The following is a 22,581-nucleotide window of genomic DNA, read 5'->3' as shown; positions in this document are numbered from 1 at the left end:
GCTGCCTTGACTTTGAATATGCATTTAAACGCAGAATCCCCAACATACAGAGAGGCTACCAATGGTAAAAATGTTCATCATAATTGGGCTCAGATTAAAAACTGCTGCAAGAATAGCAAGGTTATCTCAACAGAGATTCTTACCTTGCTACTTTGCTTTACTGCACTGGTAATGTGGATATGTGGGGTTTGAGGGGGAGTGAGGGGGCAGGCCAGTTTGCTTCTGTCACCCAGCGGAATGGGAGAAAGTACTGAAAGCTATCAGAAATGACCACCATGAAATGAATCAGATCCATCACTGTCTGCAGGGGAAAGAAGCCAAGCAACACAGCCTAATGAATCGAAGATGGGGGGTAGGGGAGGAGTGAGAATAGGGTTGACGGTGGGGCTTGGGTGACCACCATATACAACCATATTTAGTAGAAAAGAAAAGGTTTTTAGATCATTTTGACCTTTGTAGAACGCATCATCTTTAGTCGGTTAAGTTATTGTAAGTTAAAGTAAAAGCTTAAGTTTTATATTAGTTAAATTCATGCTTGAACACTTCACATACGTGGCTTTTTCAGTTGCAGTTTCCTGGTAGAATTTGATCCTCTTTTACATACGGTTGTAGCTGTACAAACCTGACTGGGAATGTGAAACGAGCAATTTGGACACAGTTCTTGCTTTGGTTTTATATGAACTAGATCATCCTTAAGAATGCCCTGTGATGGACCGGTGACCTCGACAGGGTTACCCATGACGGCTGGAGACAGGCACAGTTCCACCCAACCCTGCTTAAGAGTTGTACCCCATACTGTTATAGGAACATCCACAGAGTCCAATCAGATCAGAATCAGAATTCTCTTATTGTTGCTGTACAGAAGCACAACAAAATTTCCATTCAGTACAGCCCGACCCAAGAAAAGACAAACGGCATAAGACATGGGAAGACAAGTGCCTGAAGCTGCAGCCATCTTGGGAGGTGCCATTCATGAGGGACAGACATGGTTGGATATAAACCTTCACCAAGTTCACAAAACAAATGAGAACAGAACAATTAAACTGGAATTATCTCCTCAAGCAACTCCGCAAGGTTGCAGAGATGGTGCACTGTTCTACATGCAGGATAAAAGTCACACTAGTCCTCCATACAAGGTTTTACAATTGGTCAGAGAAGTATGATTGGTATGCTCTCCATACTCCTTTCTTGAACATTTGATTGTTATTCTAGTTTCCAATGGTTCCTATAGTGTATGACCAGTGTTTTTGGTGTTGGGAGTGCGGGGGGGAAAGAAAAAAAAAAGGTCACATTTGGTCGGTGTGGTGGCCAGAGTTTGACGTCAGACGACAGAAATCTTTTATCTTCTCAGCTTGTTTGAAGAACTGCTGTTCTGCCCCAGATTGTCTTGTGATATGATTGGTCACTGTCAATTAGTTTCAAAGCGTTATAATTGCATCTAGGCTTCTGGAGCAGTGTAATCTCTACATCCATATCTTAGTTCTATTAATATTTTGTCATGGGTTTCAACTATTACATTTTCGACAAGTCATTTTAATCCCACTATTTTTGGAACCGCATTCCCTTAGTCTTGGGGTTTAGTCCAGAGTCTTGTGACTAAATTGTGATCTGTTATTATAAATTATTTGTCTCTTGTCTACAACTTATGATGCTAAAAACTTGTTAGTAGCAATTCAAATATTACCTGAATTGTCTTTTATCCACATGTCACCATTTGAAAGTATATCTACAAGGACGTTCTGTGGAATTATGGGGTTTTTTGCTACTTATTATGATTATAAACCAGTCTTCTTGTGCAAGGATAAAAATGAACCCTCCTCCTTTTTTTATCCTGATGATGCGCTCCAGTTCAGTGTTTGGTGTGTGTTTCTTTGTGTTGCAACATATGTCACAGTTCACAATATTACTGAGCTATTCATCAGATGAACCTCTAAAAGGAGACAATCAGATGAGCGTGTCTGACACTGTTTTATTTCTGCATTCCTTTCACATCACTTGATGCACATGCTTGCCTCCGTAATTAGAGATTATAAAAATGATGCTAATCTGTAGGAGTTTTTCTTTTTTCTTTATTGAAGCCCCCATTAGCCCGCATCATGCTGCCTACGTTGTCTGGGCCAGGATTCAATGTGAAATTAGCCTGAAGACATGATCGTATAGAGCCCATCTTCCCTTGGCTTTTTGAAATATTTTCCAGTCAAACAAACTCAATTATGTAAATAAGGCGAACAAACCTGTGCAAAAATAAAAAATGTCCCGGCACATAGCTTGTCCTTTTAGACTTTTTATTTTTATTTTTAGAAAGTTCCGTGTGTGTCCTCTGTTCCTGAACAAATGAACCATTAGCGTTGCCACTGCTTACTGCAGTGACGGTGTATTAATGTACTCTACATGACAGCTAATCAACATTAGAGCTTTAGACTGAAAAGATATGACAGGCTTATGAAAATATGATGCATGATTTGACATGGTATCATGTGGAAAATGGTGGCCGTTTACGGTGGGGTTTTTTTTTTTTACGTGGAAGTCATTTTTAGTGTTTGTTGAAAGGATAAATGTGGTGTAGTTTTTTCTTTTTCTTTTTTGCTTTTCCCACTGGCTTTGTGACTTTGGCTTGGGGTACAAACAAATCACTTCTTCAACAGCCTCAGACTGCACTTGAAGTAAGACAAAACTAACTTACAAATGACTTTTCGGCAAGAAATCTGAGCTTGTTTTAAGTCAATATTTCCTTAATATTGATTAAAAAATATTACAAGTTTCACTGGCAAAATATTTCACTTGTGCTATGGTAAAAATGTCTTGTTATAAGGGAGAGAATCTACTGCTGGAACTAGTAGTTTTTTATTAATATTAAGGAATGATTGACTCAAAACAAGCTGAAAAGTTACTTGTAAGTCAGTTTTGTCTTATTTCAAGTGTCCTAAGATATTTAAGAAACTAGACCAAAAATACTTAAGATTTTGTTTTTGCATTGTTAATTTGTAATATCAATTGGAACGATTGTGATAGTTAATAGTTGTTGCTACTGTGATAAGAATGCTGCCTATTAGTCTCCCATTAGACACCAGTACCAGACAGAGATGCTTGCTGTTATTTCCATGCACTTGCCCCTTAACAGTGAATACTAACAAAACCAGCATAAAACAGGATGGAGATCTGAGCTGCTGCTAAAACATGCAACTTGCAGTTGAATGTAGAGTCAGCTTAACAAGCCTGGCGGCAGAACCACACAATGAACAGTCCTGAGCATCACTCTGGAACTCCATGGTTACAGCATCCATTAGAATGTTTTTTTATTTATTTCAGTTTACACAAGGTGATGGAAAAATTGGGCACCTTGTACACGAAACCCTAACCCTAACACACAAAAAAATCCAAGTTTTCTACATATATTGTACATATATTACACTGTTAGAGTCTTCTAATGAGCTGAACAATCTGAATCTATATGAAGGTAGAGACCAAAGGAGGGAAAAAAATTGGAGTAAAGGAAAACAGTAACATCAGCACTTTGTTCTCTGTGTTATACTTTACATTGTGGCAGCAGAAACAATCAAAAGTTACCTCTGACTATAGAAGAACTTAGGGTGGATGCAAAGAGCAACACGGTGATCTCATTGGCTGCTCAGCTGGCGATCCATTCCAACGGCATTGTTGCTGGTCAGCCTGAGAGGGTTTTATGCAAAGAGACAAGGGGGGAAGGAAGTGGCTGGCTCGAACAAAAGACGCTAACTCGGATGAGAGAGGGGCTGATCGATAGAACCTTGAGAGAGCTATCAATCAGAGCCCCGCTCTAGTAGATTATGCTTTTATTAGTATTGAGCTGACCACTGCTGAGAGAGACCTTAAAACACTGAGATGCTTCCCACAACAGAGGCAGGAGAAAGCAGAGGGAAATTTGTGCTTACCCCATGCCCCTCCTGCCTCCCAACTTAATGTGGACTGATTGAAGTGTCTTTGGATCATGACATGTGCAGCTCTGCTGTTTTCACAGCGAACGCCAACAACTCACGCGGAGGGGATAAAATGAGTGTGCGGAGTGCGGCACTCTGGGAAATGCAGTTTGCGACGGTGCGCCGAGTAAATTGAGAGAAGGAGCTCACACAGCGGCAGAAATGCAATTCCAGTGCTGCTGGCCCTCATTCCCGACCGGCTCTCTAAGGACTAACTCATTTAGGAGCGGCAGGGGAAACTCAATAGCACCAATTGAGAGAATAATATATTGAATCTAGCGGGTTGAGTGGGCAGCTTGAAGCACGGTGGAGGACTGTGGAGTTGGAGTGTCTCGTTCCATGCTCGAGAATCGTTGCGGTGCTCAGAAACACACACATAAATATTGGAAAACATGCGCAGGCGGAAACCACACAAACCTTTTATCCATACGTAGCATGACATGGTCGTTTAAAAGTTAGGCCATGTCCTCCACACTTACTGCAACCCCTTTCTAAAGATATTTTTTTTTAAATCATAGTAAAAAAAAATCAAGCATTTAATGTGATTACATTACTGGGATAAAAACGAAATTCAGATAAAGAATAAGCATCAGTTTGTCTAAAACAGATTTATGTGACTCTTTTGCTTTGTTTTGTTTTTTTAAATCATCAGTGATGAGGAACTTTTAATTAGTAATCCACAACTTCCTGTTTCCCTGGGGCATACATATGATGCAACACACACCGCCATCACAGCTCCTTGACGTATGATAGACAAGATAACATGCCATCAATGTAAGGTGTGTTGGTAAAAGCAAATATGTTAATAAATGAACCCAAAGAGTGAGAGTTAGCCAACCTAGTTTAGCTTAGCTGCTCAACAATGAGAGACTTTGAACGGCTAAAGCCTTTCCTCTGCTTACATGCCCATTCTTTGATTTTTAAGATGCTATTAAACTTTTATTTAATAGTGAATTGACTATTGAGAGAGGGGGGAAGACATGCAGGACTCGAACCTGTGACATTTGGGTCGAGGACTAAGGCCTCCATATGTGGGTTGTGCTTCACCCCTGCTCCACCACAGCACCTCTGCTGTGCGGTTCTTGATCGGAGTTCAGTGAACTTATTATATATTCTGTCATATATTATCTTTTGACATGGATCACATGTCTACTGTGATCTAAATTATTGATTTATTGCCCAGCCCTAATTCCCACTATGCTTTTGCTTTTATTGTTTATTGTGGAAATAAGGTAAAATAAGACCATTTACATATTTCACTTTACTTCACAATTCTCCGCTAAGTTGTGTTGTTGTGTCGAAAATCCAAGTAGTGAATGAGTGCCTGTACACTGTGTTACGTGTTTCTACAACAAATCAAACAAATCAATCAAACAGCTGCAGCTGATCCAGAACGTTGCTGCTTGCGTTCTCACTAAAACCAGGAAGATAGAGCACATAACACCAGTTTTAAAGTCCCTCCACTGGCTCCCTGTAGCTCAAAGAATAGACTTTAAAATACTGTTGTTAGTTTATAAATCACTGAACGGCTTAGCACCACAATACATTAAAGATCTGCTGTTGTTGTATGAACCTTCCAGACCTCTCAGGTCTTCCGGTTCTGGTTCTGCTCTGCATCCCCAGAACCAGAACCAAACAAGGAGAAGCAGCTTTCAGCATCTATGCACCACAAATTTGGAACAAACTTCCAGAAAACTGTAAAACAGCTGAAACACTGACTTCCTTTAAAACTCGACTAAAAACCCACCTGTTTAGAATTGTATTTGAAATGTAATCAATTACACATTTATTGATGGAACTTGACTTAATGTAATGTTTTGATTGTTGATTCTATGTTGCATTGTGTTTCTGTGTTTGTAATGATGTAAAACACTTTGAAATGCCTTGCTGCTGAAATGTTCTATACAAATAAAATTAAACGCACCTGCTTCAAGTTACTGAATTATGCTCAGCTTTCAGGTAAGCCAGGCATAAAAATCATATTCATACCTAGAGAGTCATAAAATGTTTCAACCAAAGCCATTCGTGGACATGGACTTGTATCGTGGAAAAAATACTATTTCCAAGCACTGCTAAGGTGAAATCACTCAATCAGGTTTATTCATATATTGTGCACAATACAGAGAGCTTGTAGGACAATCAGTAATGAAGCAGGTCTGTATGAAAAAGCTCTGTCAGGCAGAGACAACACATGAGTTTTATACCAAGGATAAAGAATTAACAACAAGGGGTGAGACAGTCTGGTTCTGATGCAGCTGTAAAAAACAACTTCCAGCCTTCTACATGTAACCCAAATAGTTCTTTTGGTGAGAGTTCACAAGCACTTCATATAACATGACTAGCAGATGTGACCTTAATGTAATTTTTCCATCACAACGTGTTGCTCTGGTTTGGCCTTCCTATTTCTGTTGTGGTTTCGTGAAATTGAAGTATTGCGTGGAACTCCAGAAAGACCATAAAATCTCACTTTTGGAAGCGTTGGCATTAGGCGAGGCTCTGCCTGGATGTGTTTGGCTAATGAAACCCCCGGCATCGAGCTGGAAGAGGAGAGGCGAGTTGTGCCCTGGGTGGAATGCAGCAGCTTAGAGAATGTAATTACAGCATTATGGCGGAGATAGACTGGATTAGGGTTACGGCAACCGACTGAGACCAGGATAGAGGGTTCGGAAATGACCGCGGAGGAGACATTATCAGCAGTGCTTGAAAGCTTAAGACCGAACCTTTTAACGCACTGCCTCTTCTTCCTCGCTGATTACTCAAGGCCAGGTAGACGCTGACGCAAAAAACCCCCCCAAACAACACGTATATATGATGTTGCATTTACCACAAATAACTTCTCAGTTCAATAAAACGTGCACAAGATATTTACACTCTTTCACTCTGATGAATAAAAATACTTGGATAAGGAGACATTTTGGAGTCTTTCTGAGTCGCAGTGCTCCGTCCTTGCCCTCAATCAGAGGGGTAATCCACAGAAAATGACTAGATTAAGATGGTTTAAATGCATAAAGTGAAGCTATGGTGAGAATAGATTAAAATATCACTCGAAAACAAGTCTAATTGTGGACCAAAGCTCCTTCATCAAGTTATTTTGTCGGGCTGAATTGAAAACACTTTGATACTACCAAGCAGGGTGTTTTTTTTCTATTGATTCCACTCATTTGCATTAGATTTAAATGTTTTATTTTTTTTTAATTTTGGGGTTCTCTACTATGGTGGTTTGCACCTAAAATACTCTTAACATATTTTTATTTCAGGAACCAGCTGCTTCAGCTAAACCAGCATGTTGCTTGAAAAGATAACCCCTTGAGAAACACCAAGCTGACAGTTGGATATTTGGTGGCAGCAGACTTATTTTTTATCTTTTATTTTTTTTACGGAAAAGTCACATCATGCACACTGTCTCGTGTCTGTAAACATTCAAATCAGTCAACAAGATGAGCAAAACCCGAAGCTTTAACATGCACAAAACACACTTAATTAACCCTGAATAAACAACGATTAAATTGCAGCGGTATTTGATCGGCCTTACACAAACCCCAGCATTTGTTTTGCCCTGCGAGGCAAAAACACGTTTGAAAATCAACTTGCACAGCTCAGACAGACAGTGTCACGCAAAAGCATTCATGAACCTTGAAGTTCTTCATATTGTAATAGTTTGTGGGGTTGGAATGGTGTCAGCTGATAGATGTAAATGTGCATGTCATTCATTTAATATGCAGAATTTTATGGATTTATCTGTAAAAAAAAAACAACATTCTAATGCATTTTGAAGTTTTAAAAAAAAAGTATAATTTTTTTAACTTTTTACACTTTTCTCTGCACTGAATGGCAAGCAGTGCTCTTATTTTTCTTGACCATTCTCTCATTCCCGGACGAGGTTTTCTTCATTTCTGAGTTTTTCTTCCTCTTCTTCTTCTGTGTGGTTCCGGATTCAAGGGAACGACTTGTGTAATCAGTCAGGTCCCAATGTTATTGAACTATCATCAAAAATGGAAAGAGTATTGAATTAATAGGACTGCATGTAATATAGTATAAACATCAACTCATTTTTAAATAAACGTGGAAAGTTCAATATTAGTTTCTCACCACACATAGCATTGCGCGTGTTGGCTAAAAAGTTCATTTGAAAAGTTACGTATGGTAGTAAAGGGGGTACAAATTATATGCACTACATATATTTTTCACAGGAAGCCATGTATCTTTTTCTGATTTTTGGTTGTCATGCTCTAAAATGTGAAAAGGTTAACGAGATATAAACACTGTTGCACTTTATCTGTTTTCTGAGATGTATGCTAAATGCCAAATGAGGGTTTGGGGTTATAATTTCCGACTTAAACAAGTAAACACCCAAACCCCGACATCTCTCCTCCACACGGTCAAAGTTCAGTGCCTATTAAAAAACTGCAGACACCAGTCGAGCAAAAGTGAGAACGTAAGTTAAACAAGTCTTCATTTCAGCAGCCTGACCCTTACTGAGTCTAATTTTTCCTGGGAGATGGTTTCATTAAAAGGCTGGCTGCAGCCATGACTCTGATTGTAATTGTGTTGACCCAGCCGTGCACAGGCACCGTTTCTCTCCCTTCTCGCTCTTATCAACACGCTGTTCTGATAAGATTTTGTGCTTTCAACCACATTAAACCTCTTATTTATATTAAACAGCCAATAAGTACCCCTGACCCCATAGCCTGGCATATTGCGTGCACATCGAGACCGCTTGGCAGCACCCTCGCTGCTCTGGGGCCTCGGCTCCAACACCCACACGGGTCCTTCTTCTGTGTTTACGCGAAAGTCTAATTTTCCTCCATTTTACTCTCCTCTCTACTCCGGAATGTCAGCTCTTTCTTAACTCTTCTTTGTGATGAACCTAACAGAGTATTGTGCGTATGCAATTGTAGTCAGGATGTTACAGATTCAAGCTTATGGTATAGAAGTGCAATAAACTAACAGGTTATAAGGAACGAAAGGTGTTTTCAGTGGGTTTGATCGGGGACCAGAATTGCAACATCTGTCAAATTTTTAGCTGCTCTGCGTCAAGCAAACCAAACCTTTTGGTATCCCCCTTCCCCACGCCTCTGGTGGCGCTGCACCAAGAACTGCTGAAAGAAGTGAAACAAAACTTTAGAAGAAGACATCAGCACAACTTTCTTCTTCAAAAAGATGTAAGCAAAAATGAGGTAGCGTCAGATTTCAGCCGATGTAGGACTCCTCTTATGTCTTAGGTAAAAGACCAGCACACCATTGTCCCGCTAGCGCCTGACTCGCATGTTTGTTTTAGTTGTAGTTACCCAGAATGCCCTGTACTATCGTCCACTGCCAGCTTTTGGATCGGTCTCTGGTCCTCTTGGCATTCAAACCGCATCAGAGTTCACTTCAGGTAAAACTGAGACTTAGGTTTTTAGGCAGACCAGAGTTTGCTTTATTGGTCCTCATCAGAGTTTGATTACGAAACGAACCGAACTTTCTAGCCAAACAAACTAGAGTTTGATTAAAGCAGACTAAACAGAACTGGTGTGAATGTACCCTTGATCCCACATTTGCACATTTGCAACTCCATGAAATTTATCCTGAAATGAAATGCTTGATAAACTATTATCAGTTAAAGCTCAACATTTGCTCAACAACAGTGGTGTCCAAACCAGACATGTCCCCATACAAGGAGTGGCTCATGGAATAAGTGTGCGGTGGGCTCAGAGACCAGCAGTGCAGAACATCGACCACATGGCAAATGTCACTGGTCCCTTTACTCAAGCTCATTGTTAGCGACAGCTGTCTGTTGGCCTGTGGGAAATCCATGGAGCTTTATCCAGCTTGGACTCCCTGCTGGACCTGTTTCACACTGCTGAACCGGAAAATACCGAGCTAAGCTGAGATGGATACTCTCCGGCCTTGGTTCCGTCGTTCCTGAATATTGATGACACAAGTTTAGAACCATGTGACATTTGAGATTTTCTGTCCTTTTGTGTGAATACAGTCCATCCTCGCACACGTTGCTTATTATGTTCTTCAGTTAAAACTCTGTTTAGCATGTTGTAAAGTGTAATTTTGTAATTTAAGTTTTACAGGTTGACGTTTCACTTTTCATTTTTGTTATGACAAATTATAGCTTAGCAAACACGCTCTTGGGACAAAGCTACACTGAGAAAGTTGGACTGTTTCTGTTTGAACACAAACATCTCTTAGCGGAGAAATATCATTATAAACTAACTTACACACAATGTTTTGCAAGTTTCCATACACTGTGACAACCACCACGGTGTGGTGCATAATTTTGAAGTGGCAGGACGGGAACACAGATGTTTTTTACAAATGCAAACCAGAAAACCACGTCAAGCAATTTAGCAGCTGTAATTGTACTGAGATGAAATTGTGACATTTATAGGATATAAGGGGCAGTTGTTTTAATACTTTTTATTCAGGGGCTTCACAGTAAAATGGGTTGAATACAGATGCATGCCACACTTTTCAGATTTTTATAGTATACCATTTGTCATTTTTTTTACTCTTAGGAATTATGTTCTGTTTTCCGAAAAAATAAAATTCCAATAAAATGCATTAAAACTTGTGGTGGGAACATGAACAAGTTTGAAATGATTAAAGGGGTGTGATTTATTTTTTGTTTTTTTCTAGTTTGCCTATTTTTTTTATATAAGTTGGATGAATGTTGCAAGACACCAGCTAAGTCCAGTTATGAGCTATGAGATTTTAGAATAACATGCACTCTGGTCTGTCCATTGATAGGACGGTTCAGGAATGTCGGAGCTTCCTGTACATGCGCCTTTGGACGACGATGAAGATCAACTCTCTCAGTCACTCTACGAAACGATTGACTGCCAGGACAACATGCCTGCATCACGCGCTAGCATACATGCACACAACGGTGAGTTTTGATTGGCTGTTAAACCTAGTCACCCTCATCTGTACATTGCCTATAAAAAGTTTTCACCCCCTACCTTGGATGTTCTAATGTTTTAGATGATTTTACAAATCAACCATGAGTAACAAAATGGGGCTTTTTTTTGACAAAAAAAATATACTAAAAGAAACCCTTTAACGTCAAAATGAAATGTGATTTCTGCAAAACAATGGCAAGTAAATAAAAATAAGTAACATAAAATAAGTGATTGCTTAAATTTTCACCCTCTTCAAGTCACTATTCAGCAGCTTCAGCACTGCGCTCCGGTGATCTGCATTCCACTCATTGTGAGACTACTAGCACCAATTGGACTGGACCTATGTTGAATTAGATCAGTCATTTTAAAGAGACAGTATTATATATTTTCCAGGCACTTAGGGTAATTTTAAAGTATAATCAAGTAACTGTTACCTTCAGTTGGTATAGAAATGGTATACATATCAAATAGGACTTAAAGGAAATTTGACTTCATAATTTAACACCTTGAAATTGGGTTGCTGTCTCTTTAAAAATGCCTGATCATCACAATATGGCTCCTCTATTAAACCTTTAATGTTTTTACCAGCATAAAAACGTTTTACCAGAAGTAGCTCGTATAATTAGCTCAGCAGATGGACAGTTCCACCAGGTGTTTGCTAATTGTTTCTGGCTAGTCTGAAGGAGCTGAGAGGAGGAGTCAGAAGCCTGGAAACTGAAGCTCTGAGAAGAAGCTGCATCTCTAAGGCGGGGCTAGATCCACCCAGGTGTTTTACAAAACTGAATGGTTGCCAGGGGAGATTAAAGGATTTCTCAAACATGCATAAAAGAATCAAAGGAACAATCCGGGTTTGTTTTTGACAAAGGAACAAAATTATAACATAATGTAATGCTCAAAAAGGTCCATTTTACCTAATACTCTCCCTTTAAAGGTGGCGAATATCGAAGCAAACACTTATTTTATGTTAAGTATTTTTGATTTGCCTTTTTTTTCTTTATGGATATTAGTTTTCACTTTGACATTAAAGAGTTTTTTTGGTCATTCTTTTGTGTCAAAAAAAAAATTGTAGCCTATGGGAAGCACTGAGTACTTTCTATAGGCTTTTCTTTTTAGATCGATAGAATATGTACTTGAGCATCTAACCTCGTGAACACGTTGCCTGACATTAATAACTGTGCTCATAAAATGCGCATTCCACCTCCTTCCTTCCGGGTCTTGAGCGACATCATCCTCAAAGCCCGATCTCTCCTCTTCACATTCCACAAAGCACAATTTCACTGTTCAACCACCCCCACCCTCCAGGGATTAACGTCAGCCCCAATCCCCATACCTTCACTCCACTCCACTGGTTTCATTTGGGTCAATTCCAATTCTGGCCCGAATTAAATCAGCGGGCCAAGATCTTGGCTTCTTAGGTAGATTAGAATTGGCAATTCAATCCTCAAGCAGTCACCGCTGTCATCTCAACGTTGACAGAACCGTTCACATATCCACGTTCAGAGGCTGAAGGTGATTGCATCAGCGCGAGGGACGACAGAGCGTGGCAAGAGGCTATCCCCTCCTCCCTTCTTGGGAATTCTTGAGAAATTGTTAACGGGATTGGTTCTCTTTTCAGATTTTATTTAAGTCAAACATTTGCTTTAGAAAAATTTGAGTGAATTAGTAGCGTTTTTTTTTTTTTTATGTAGTGTTGCCCTCCTGCCCTTCGCCCGCCCACTCTCCTGTTTCGTTTCCATCCACTCTCTTCCAACTCCCCCAAGAGCAATGCCACTCTGCCACTGATCATGGAAGATCAGACACTGAGTCAGAAGCATCCGACGGTTAATTAAGACTCCAGATCAATAAGGTTTCCTCCTGACACTTTACCTCCATCTGAGCCCCGTTTCTCTCTCTCTCTCTCCCTCTCCATTTTTCCTCTCCTTTCTTCGTTTCGTTACTAAAATTATCTACGTTTTATTTATTTATTTTTTGGTTTTACACAGCTACGTTTATTTACTCAACTGGCTTTTCAAAATGATGTTCTGATCAGCTATAACTAGGGGTTGCTATAAAGAGAAAAAAATGGTTTTTTTTCATACCCTATTGAAGCTTCAAGGGCATCTGTCTCTGCCTGCAGAGTAGATGTCAAACGAGGCAAGTGGAAAAGTTTTGGGGATGTGGGCGGAGCGGCTGCCAATGCGGTAAGCTATCACAGCTGAAGCTCGGCGCTCTCAGATCTCCGACGTGTCTGTCTCGTCTCGCTGCAGGAAAATGTCGGGATATTTTCCCTGCACGTCTTCGGTCTGCCTCCCGAGTTATTCCGTTACTAACCTGCGTCGAGGTTCTTTGACAGATCTTCATCTTTTAAACTGACACACTTCTCCTGTGTGTAGCAAAGGTTGGGTTTGTATTTATAGATCCGACACACGGGTGATATTCAGCAGCTGAAATCTAATTGGTGGATTTTCCGGTTTTTATCCAGCCGATTGGTTGGAACTTCCTTGACTTAATTTGAGGCGCCGTTTATTTTGCAATTCAAATGTTATTCAGATATAGATATATATATATATATAGAACTTCGACAACCAATGCTTCTTAACAATGTTCTGCACTTTCTTATGAGTGCACAGAATTTTGAACTTTGTTGAACTAAAAATGGATGAAGTGGCGTTTTGACTCTGAAGGCCAAATATTCCTCTTTGGCTTTTGTTCTTATGATAGAAGAAATCAGTATCATATTTAGTTCCGTTTTCAATGTTGCAAAAAGCACAGCAAGAAGGTTGACTATACTTGTAAAATTTTTTTGGCGTACAACAAATAATCTTTTTTTTTTTTGTCACATTTGAATTAACTGTTTTAGTTTTTAATAGAACGTATTTAAGTCATAGAGCATGGTGTTTGAGAGTAGAACTATTTAGACTTTTGATCACAATTGGCCAAATTTCAAACACTTCTCATATAAGTGCCAATGGCTTTGAAATGTCAAGTTATTAGAAGGGAATTCTACATGTAGCATGCAGTTAGATGTGTAAATGTTGTTTGTATATCTGCATACATCTACTGCATATATCCCCAAGCGTGCGCCCCTTCGAGAGATTTTTTTCATTTTTGAATCGTGAAGTCTTGTTAGTCATACTTTTAAACTTGTGCATTGGAAACCCTTGGTGAGGTTTGGGTCATCCATAATGTGCCTGCATACACAGCAGAAAGTATGTAGTTGTCTCTGTATATATCAACATCTATTATTCCTGTAATTCTGACAAAGTTCCTGGCACCACTGGAAAAAAACAATGTTGTGTGATGCTGAAATGTTTTCATACCTGATAGTCCAGTAGACTGAGTTCAACTGGGGACCAAAATTGCAATGTTACATTTTCAGCTGGCGTGTTTTGCTTTCACACTGTGGAATCATCCAAACTATTGAAAAACCTGTTCACCCAGTCGCCAGTAGTGGCGCTGCACCAAGAACTACTGAATGGCATGAAAGCCTCTGAAGAACACATGAGAAATCAGTATCATATTTCCTTCTCCACAAAATGTAAACAAAAATGGAGTAGCATCAGATTTTAGCGGTTAAAGGATTTCTCTTTTGCTTTTGGTAAAAGACCAGGAGACATTTCTCCAATTATCACTAGAGTTTGTTTTGGTTGTATTTACCCAGAATGCTGTGCACTGCAGCTCGCTTCGCTTGACATTGAACTGCGACAGAGTTCACTTTAACTAAGCCTGTTCCTAGGTGTTTAGATAGAGCTGAGTTCACTTTTTGGTCCATATCAGAGTTCGATTACGTATTCTCACCTTCCCAAAGGAACCGGATTTTCTATTCAAACAAACAAGAGCTTGTTTAAAGTGGACTAAACAAAGCTGGTCTGGATGCACCTTTAGTCTCATCTAACCTACATCACCTCCTTCTGCATTTGTTGAAATTGAAGTTTTGCTGAGCTTCAAATGTTGCTTATTCTTTGACACAATGACTACTTTCCATAAAGAAACGATTGAAGTAGTTTCATCAACCCAGAGTCAGAAATCTGACCGTCTCTTTTGTCCATTTTAACACTTTGAAGCATCGTTGGTGCATTTTTTCTGTCTCTCTAATAAATGACATTTTCTTGTACCAAGGTTAGTTGTTCTGTTGTTATGACATTCGCCAAAGTGTCATATTCATTCGGAGAATGCTTTGAGGGATAGACAGAATATCTTACTAAGTCAACCTTGGCCATGATTTATCCGTCATGCTGATTGGTTGGTTGGGTCCTTTCTTAAGTATGTTAGTCTTTGAGGCCTTTTTATGCCAGGCATAATCAATATTTACTCTGATTACCGAGTATCGTAGTTTTTGAGTAAAGGGGCGTAAATACCAAAGCTCAAGCAATTTTCCTCTATCATTTCTTCTAACATTTTATATTGGTTCATTACATAAAATACACCTTCTGATGTTTGTATTTAAATTAAATACACACATTGTGCCATAATGTGGACTTGCCAACTGAATTGTATTTCAAATTGTGGTACTCTACAATGTGCGAATATCTCAAATTGGCTCCTTGCTTTGACATGAGATATTTGATGGTAAATGTCTGCGGGCTTTGACAGCGAGTAGCCAGCTCCCCTCCGTCTTTTTCTGGGTGTTATTTCAGACGGACTCAGACATATTGCCTGGTGTGCGAGACGTGACAGTTGTGGTTAGAGGACAGATGTTGAGACGGGCTCAGCGAGGTCAGGAAACACACAGCCGCCGGGGCTTGACTGACAGGTTGATGTGGAGTGTATCTAAACCCGCTGAATTACTGAATCATGAAGGTTAGACGTTGGAGTTTGAGTTGTGGCGCCGTGCACACCTTGCACGCGTTGCACAGACGCAGCTACAGACAAATGCACAACCTCTGCTCGCTTGAGTCATGAAAAAACATTTAGTGCTATCAGAACTTAGTGGATTTTTTTTTTAGTCTTTAGGAAGACCAAAGAGAGAGGAGTCCCCTAATCAAATCAGCAGTTATTTTTCCTCTTTCGCTCGGCTCCGTTATGCAGCTTCTGCGTCCATAAATGAACGGAGACTCAGAGCTAAATGAAATGGAAAGGTTTTGATGCTGAAAAATTAAGACCTGGCTTTAATCGTGAGTTATCGGAGTTGGCGGCAAATCAATGTAGCGAAAATGTAAACTTGTTCCTGCCCAGCCATGAGTAGTCTCTGTCCTGTAAAGTCAGCTAACAGACGCAGTGCTCTGCTGTGAGGGTTAGATGTTTTTTTTTTTAAAACAGTTATTTTCTTGTAATTGTGCAGCTGGTTTAAAATGGGAATTGTGATTACCATGGCGACACTATAGATATTGATTAAGTGACATTTGCTTTAAAGCTGGTACGGTGGCGTCATATTGACTGTAATAATAATTTTCCTTGAACTGTGGGAGTTGCCTCTTATGGTCTGGTATTCCGAGTTATTGTCAGCTTCACATGTGCTTACATTACGCATTTGTACACCATGTGCAATAGTGTATTAAACAATATTCTATTTTGTTTTAATTGCCTTCTCCTCCAATATGACCTCTGGTGACAAATTGCAGAAGAATATGTCAATAAAGTCCATTTTCCCCTCAATAGGGGAAATTACATGGAGATTTAGAGTATAAGAAAAACCATTTCCAGGGGAAGGATATGTTAAACATGATCCGATTTTTATTCCAAGGTCATTTGGATCACACACAACTTCACTTGGGTCGTCTGTAATAGAAAAGCGTCGCTAGGTGTGGGTTTCACATGCTGGGGTGAAAATTGGGACTTGTGGGCTGAAGCGTTATGTGTTGGATCCCGAGCAGATTCACACCAAGTATCGGTGCCTTACTAACACATAGATTTGGACCAGAGTTTCGGAACCACAGTGCTGGACTTGTTTGAGTGTGAAAAAAAGAAAGAAAATGTTTGTTGTAATGTGTACTGTAAAGCTTAAGGTGCAAAATCCTGCAGTCAGTGTAGCCAAAAAAAAACAAACTTGTAGGAACCGGTCAGAAATATTGTAAACCTTTGACTTCATAAAAGTAACTTTAGCTTTGCTTACTGAGATATATTTTTCTTATTCTTTCTGCTGTGAGCAATCATTAAACCTGTAAAGTTTTATGAAACAAGCAATAATCAGAAAAGTCTTGTTTTTGTTTGTTTCTTGATTTTAATTGACACACTAGGGATTTATGGTAATTTCTTTATGACAACCAAAAATATGTTTTTGTTCTCTAAAAAGGCCACATGAAAGGCCATGTTTTCAAGAAATTACACATTTTTGTATTGAGGTAATAGTCTCTCATAAACATATATCAAAAATGATGCATTTCACACTTAGGTGATAAAATGATTACGGAGCAGCATCTTTATGCCCGGTTTGTACAGTTAGCTTTTTCCAGTCTTTTTATCCTCAACTCTTAGCCTCCCGACTTTTAGCTTCCACATTTCCAGATCTTGTACATTTCATGACACACACAAGCTGAAAGCTCAAAAGTTTACTCGGAGGTAAAAATTCAGTTTTCCTGTCATTTTTTTGGGGCCTTACTTTCTCTCCTTTTCTCTCTTGCAGTCTAAGTGAATAGTGAGCTGTTGGAGGAAAAAAAATATACAATTTCCTTTCAATCCACTCTTATACATCTGTGCTTCTCATGACATGATTTCAATACCTCACTGATACTGACATTAACTGTATACACAACGAGCTCCACAGTGAAGAACGCTGCTGTCGGGACATTATGGTAATGGTGCATTTCCTGATGGTGTGTCACAAGAATTAATGTTTGGACCATTCGACGTTTAAGTTGTTGCAGTTGGTCTCCAGGAGAGATTGCTCTGACCCTTCTGTCCTCTTCCATCCTGATTTATGGCTTTTTTTCCCTTTTTTTAATATGTGGGCTGCTGTGTGAGGAAGCATGACCTTTCTTAACTTTGGGTCCAGAATATCTAAGGGTGATCCCCCCGGTCCCCATGGAGAAATGTGACAGTGATGAAAATGACAGTATCCCAGACCTTTGCCGTTTTCAAAGCTTTACTGGAACAATCTGTCATGATTAACTCTGTCAAAAGGGGTTTGGTTAAATAGGATTCGGTGAGTCATTTTAGAAGGCGGAGCGATAAAATCTTCACATTTACACGGTGAAGCGATTCATAATAAAACCGGTGCTCACTTTTTCCAAGCTTGAAGTAAGTAATCACTAATTAACGCCAGGCATCTTAAATATGTCTTTCTTGCAGAAGTAAGCCATTGCCATCGAAGCCCTTTTTACTAAATGTCCAGATCAGTTGTGCTGATGTGGGAATGGGTCCTGTAACATGGCGCAAACCTGCTGGAAAAATGGCCCAGACGTTCGCCCCGGTGTGCATAAAGACAATGGTTTTCACCGGTGTGTACTTAAAGTGATTACCTGCTGCAGTCCAGGCAGCAGGGATCAACTAATGATCTCTCCTCCAGTCAAATCAATAGGCCAAAGGTGTCAGAGAGGGAAGGAGGACGCGAGAGAACACAGAGGAGAAATCATAAAGGAGAAGGGAGATTGTGTGGGGCTATTAGTGTGTCCTCTCACCTTATAGTTCAGTGTTTGAAGGGGCAAAGCCTGGTCAGCAGACAGACGGAGAGAGAGGAGTCAGGCGCTGGTCTATTGGGATGAATGCAGCCAGGTGGCACTGTAGGTCTGAGAGCTCATCAGTCTGTGGATGAGGGAGGAAGAACATCGCCGCTTCAGTAGTATAAGAGGGTTTCCATGAGTTCAGCACAAGAGAGGGGTGCACTTACACAGGATCTCGGAAGCAGTTTATCTTCTTTTCCCCAAATTTCAACAATTAAGACTGAATTTTTTCACATTTTGTCAACCACAAACATGAATGTCTGTCAGTGGGTTTTCATTTACAGGGGCAGTGTTATGTAAAATTGACTTTTTTGAACTTGACATCATTTTATAATATTGTCCCCTCATCAAAAGCAAACCTGGAGTGTTGACTTGATTCTTTCATGCATGTTTGAGAAATCCTTTAATCTCCACGGCAACCATTCAGATGTGCAAAACCCCTGGGTGGACCTAGCTTTGCCTTTGAGACGAAGCTCCTCCTCGGAGCTGTAGTTTCCAAGTTTCCGAACTCCCGCCCTCAGAGCAGCCCTCCCCCACTCAGCTCCTTCAGACTAGCCAGCAGCAATTAGCAAACACCTGGTGGAACTGCACATCTGCTGAGCTCATAGTACAAGCTCCTTCTCAGTGAAATGCTGATAAATCAAGGGTTACAACAATCATCATGCTGTGATGAAAGAGCCTGGGTTTTTAAAAAGACCGAGGCCCAATTTCAAGGTGTTAAATTACAAAGTCAAATTTATTTGAAGTCATATTTGATATATTTATATAGAGAGCTTTTTTATAGCAACTGAAGGTAACATAGACACTTGACTGTGCTATAAAATGGCACTTTGTGCCTGGAGAATACATTATACAACCCTTTTAATAGCCAAGACAAACTAGGGTATAATTGTGAAGTCAATGGAAGACATTCATTAATTGGCTTTAATTTTTATTACAAATCAAACTCTGAACAGTGAGCCATGTATTTGCATTTAGCCCCTTATACCACTTACTGAAATACACCACAATCCATACCAACTAGAGTTCAGTTCTAGTCGGTATGGTTCTTAGAATACATCCAGCAGTTTTGTGACGTTCTCAGAAGGAGAACATTAGTATAAACAGCATGAAATTATAAAACACCTATGATCTGATTGTCCATTTCATAGTTAATGCACTACAAACATTGGTTTGCGATAAAGTTCAAAGGGTGCAAATATTTTTGCTAAGCTTAGAACCTAAAACCTAAAACCTACTGTATCTCTGATTATTAGATAGTTTATTGATTTTTTGTTTTTAACTAGTTTTCTCTGAGGCACAATCCCAATGAAATTCTGTGTTCCAACACTGTAATTAATGATCAGCATAATCGAATTGACTTTAATGCGTTTCAGCTGTTAACTGTAATTCTGTTAAGCTCCAACATTTCGGCTTACTTATTACATTACTGCTACTTGGCACACGCCGACCAACAACTTCTGCTCCGTGTTTTTTTTAGCAGGACGCTAACTGGAATAAGGCGGCGTTTATCTGCCTCGGGACGAGGTGGCTCATAAGTGGCCCTTTCCAAAACACAGTGAGACCATCAGGTCACAGCGACACGGTCATGTTACCGGGGAAATCTCCTGCCAAACAGAACCTTCCGTGCAGAAACACTGAATAACCCCCTTTGTGAGAGGACCGGTTTTCTGTGGACTGTTTATCATAATTGGTAATATTTATTCCCATGTGAACTCATTTTAAAATTGTGCTGATTATTCCCAATAGTTTCATAATATTCATGTTTCTCCCTCTCCTCTGGTTATTCCGCAAACAAAAAAAAACAAACAAAAAAAATTGCATGAAAGGTTCTTTGTGTTTTTTTTTGTTTTTTTTTTTAAAATCAGGATTGTTGAGGTCATAAAAAGCTAAATAACAGCATTTTTCTGATTTTTAGTCAAGATAGGAGTTCTGGATTCGGGTAGAAAACAATAATTGCATTCACAGCGCTCAGGTTTTTGAGGTTATTTTTGCTCTGGTGCTTTTAGATAAGGAACAGCTTTGAATAAAAAAAACAAAAACAACCCCACATTAATCACGATAGTCAGCTTTTATGGAGTAAACAGCTGGTACAACATTCCATGCGCATGAAATAAATCAGAATAACCTCTATTAAGTCATTATAACAATAAGAAAAGTTAGAAAAGAACCTTTTACCAAAACAAACAGCTGCAAATGTACATCTGGATGGCTGATGGATGTGAAAACCTCTAGATCGGATTTGCCGTTCTCAACGCTGAGGCTGTGAGCAGCTGGTAAAAGTAAGCGGTGGTAAAACTGCCTACTTGGTGGCTTGATTTGAACCGCAGCGTTGCTTCCTGTTCAGTCCAGGTTTTTATGAACTCAAGAGCCTGTCCCCACAGATCTCCGTGCTGTTTGCACTGTTTGACGTTCGTGCGCCTTGCTTCGTTTCCCCCGGTTACACAGTCACGTCGGCATCAAGTGCAACGAGGATAAGGAGCGTCGGTTTGCAGGTTGGCCGCTTTGGCTCATTATGCCGACAACTGCAGAACACAAAGTGCTCCGGTTTCTCTAATTATTTTCACCTTTCCGAGGATCACCGCCGGCCCGTCTGTGGCTTTCCAATAGCCGTCTAACTCGTGTGTGCAAAAGTGAACGAGTTTAACAATGCTTCATCTGCACTTCTACGTCTTGTGTCAAGAGTTCCTGGCTGGGAATTTTTATGAAGCTCCCAGCTTCCAATTAAAGCTGTCCTTTGCCAAGTGCCAGGCCGTCATGAAAGAATACGAGGTGATTATTTGTAATTTATTGTCCTGAAGAGGACCTTGGGTGAACACAAGTGAATGCTACATTCTTGGGCGTGTAAGTGACAAAAAATCCCCCCCAAAAAACCCTTTTGTATGATGGCAAAAACTGCTGCGCTACTCCAGGTTGGAGCCATGACATTTTCAGTGCAATAATGAGACACCTAAGCTTAGCAACAAGGGACGTACTGACCAAATTACTTTTTGTCCGTCTTACATATCTGAATTATTTAAGAGGAGGCATTCACCCTTTGTTTCTTATTTTAGTTCAGTACCATGCAGCTAAATTTGTTATCAGCTTTTTGAAGTAGCCCTGTTACAGCCGTTGGATAAATGAGTTACAAGTACATTCAATTTTCCTTTGAGATTAGTTATTTAATATTTGAAATGTAACTGAATTGAACATGCTTAAATATTTGATGCTTTAACTTGTAGTGAATTAAATGCAATCAATAACCTGTGGCATATATTAGCATTAGGATTGTTTCCCATTTCATTTTCTTACGTTGTGGAGAAAGCTATCTCAGTTTTTCTTCTTTTATTTCAACAGGAGTTCCCGCTGGACAGCCATGGGTCTAACATAATCAGACCCAACATGCAGTTAAACCTAAAATCTATTTCATTTCATTTCTTTTTTTACTTGTCTGATTGGAAATGAGATGGGTATCTCTCGAAAGATGACTCAATGTGAAGTAAAAACTGTATATTTTTCCTGTCATCAAATAGTAAGTTATTTACTTTACCCCCTTGTAACAATGCAACAATCCAACCCTTCTTGTAATTGCCGACCAGCTTTCCTCTGGTTACTCCGGAACTTTTATGTTGCATCCAATCAGAATAAACATGTTAAGGAAGATATTATTATAAACATAAATCTGACAGAGGTATTCATAATTTTGGATTCAGCCGTATCACTTCAATATTTAAAAATTCTACCTTTTGCTCCTCGTGATAATGCACTAGGATGTTTGCTCTCTGTTTTGAGGAAGGCTGGAGCTGGAGTTCATTCATTTTGATGAATGAGATGCAAAAATGTAACTGAAGTATTTACATTTCCAGTAAAATTAAGTGATTGCAACGAGTGACTCAGAGAGAAGCAGAAGATTTATAAATATGCAACAAAGTGACAAAAATTCCATTCTATAAAACATAGAGACATTTAACTTTTCCCCAATATATCTGCATGACTTACAGTACGAACTGTAAAGCTGCTGGCTTAATGATTAAGCCAGTAGAGATGTTGCATGTAACTCCAGTTGGACCTGTATGGTTGAATGAACCATAAAGGTTGCCAAGATACCATACCTGTCATTTGCTACACTTCATGAAGCAAACATCAACAGAAAAATATTGTAGTAAATTTTTGTGT

The 22,581-nt window shown here is 39.6% G+C and overlaps 1 protein-coding gene across 2 annotated transcripts in view; it reads left to right on the top strand.

Annotated features, from left to right (window-relative positions):
- LOC116711717 (partitioning defective 3 homolog) overlaps nt 1-22,581 on the top strand; it is a 396,764-nt gene that overhangs the window by 189,519 nt on the left and 184,664 nt on the right. For both annotated transcript variants that reach the window (XM_032551185.1, XM_032551184.1), the window contains one exon: nt 10,698-10,836. In XM_032551185.1, coding sequence (XP_032407076.1) covers nt 10,698-10,836 — 139 coding nt within the window. The remainder of the gene's footprint in view (nt 1-10,697; nt 10,837-22,581) is intronic.

Source organism: Xiphophorus hellerii, chromosome 21 (genome assembly GCF_003331165.1).
Source record: "Xiphophorus hellerii strain 12219 chromosome 21, Xiphophorus_hellerii-4.1, whole genome shotgun sequence".
Taxonomy (NCBI): Eukaryota; Metazoa; Chordata; class Actinopteri; order Cyprinodontiformes; family Poeciliidae; genus Xiphophorus; species Xiphophorus hellerii.
This window is presented reverse-complemented; position numbering and strand designations above follow the sequence as displayed.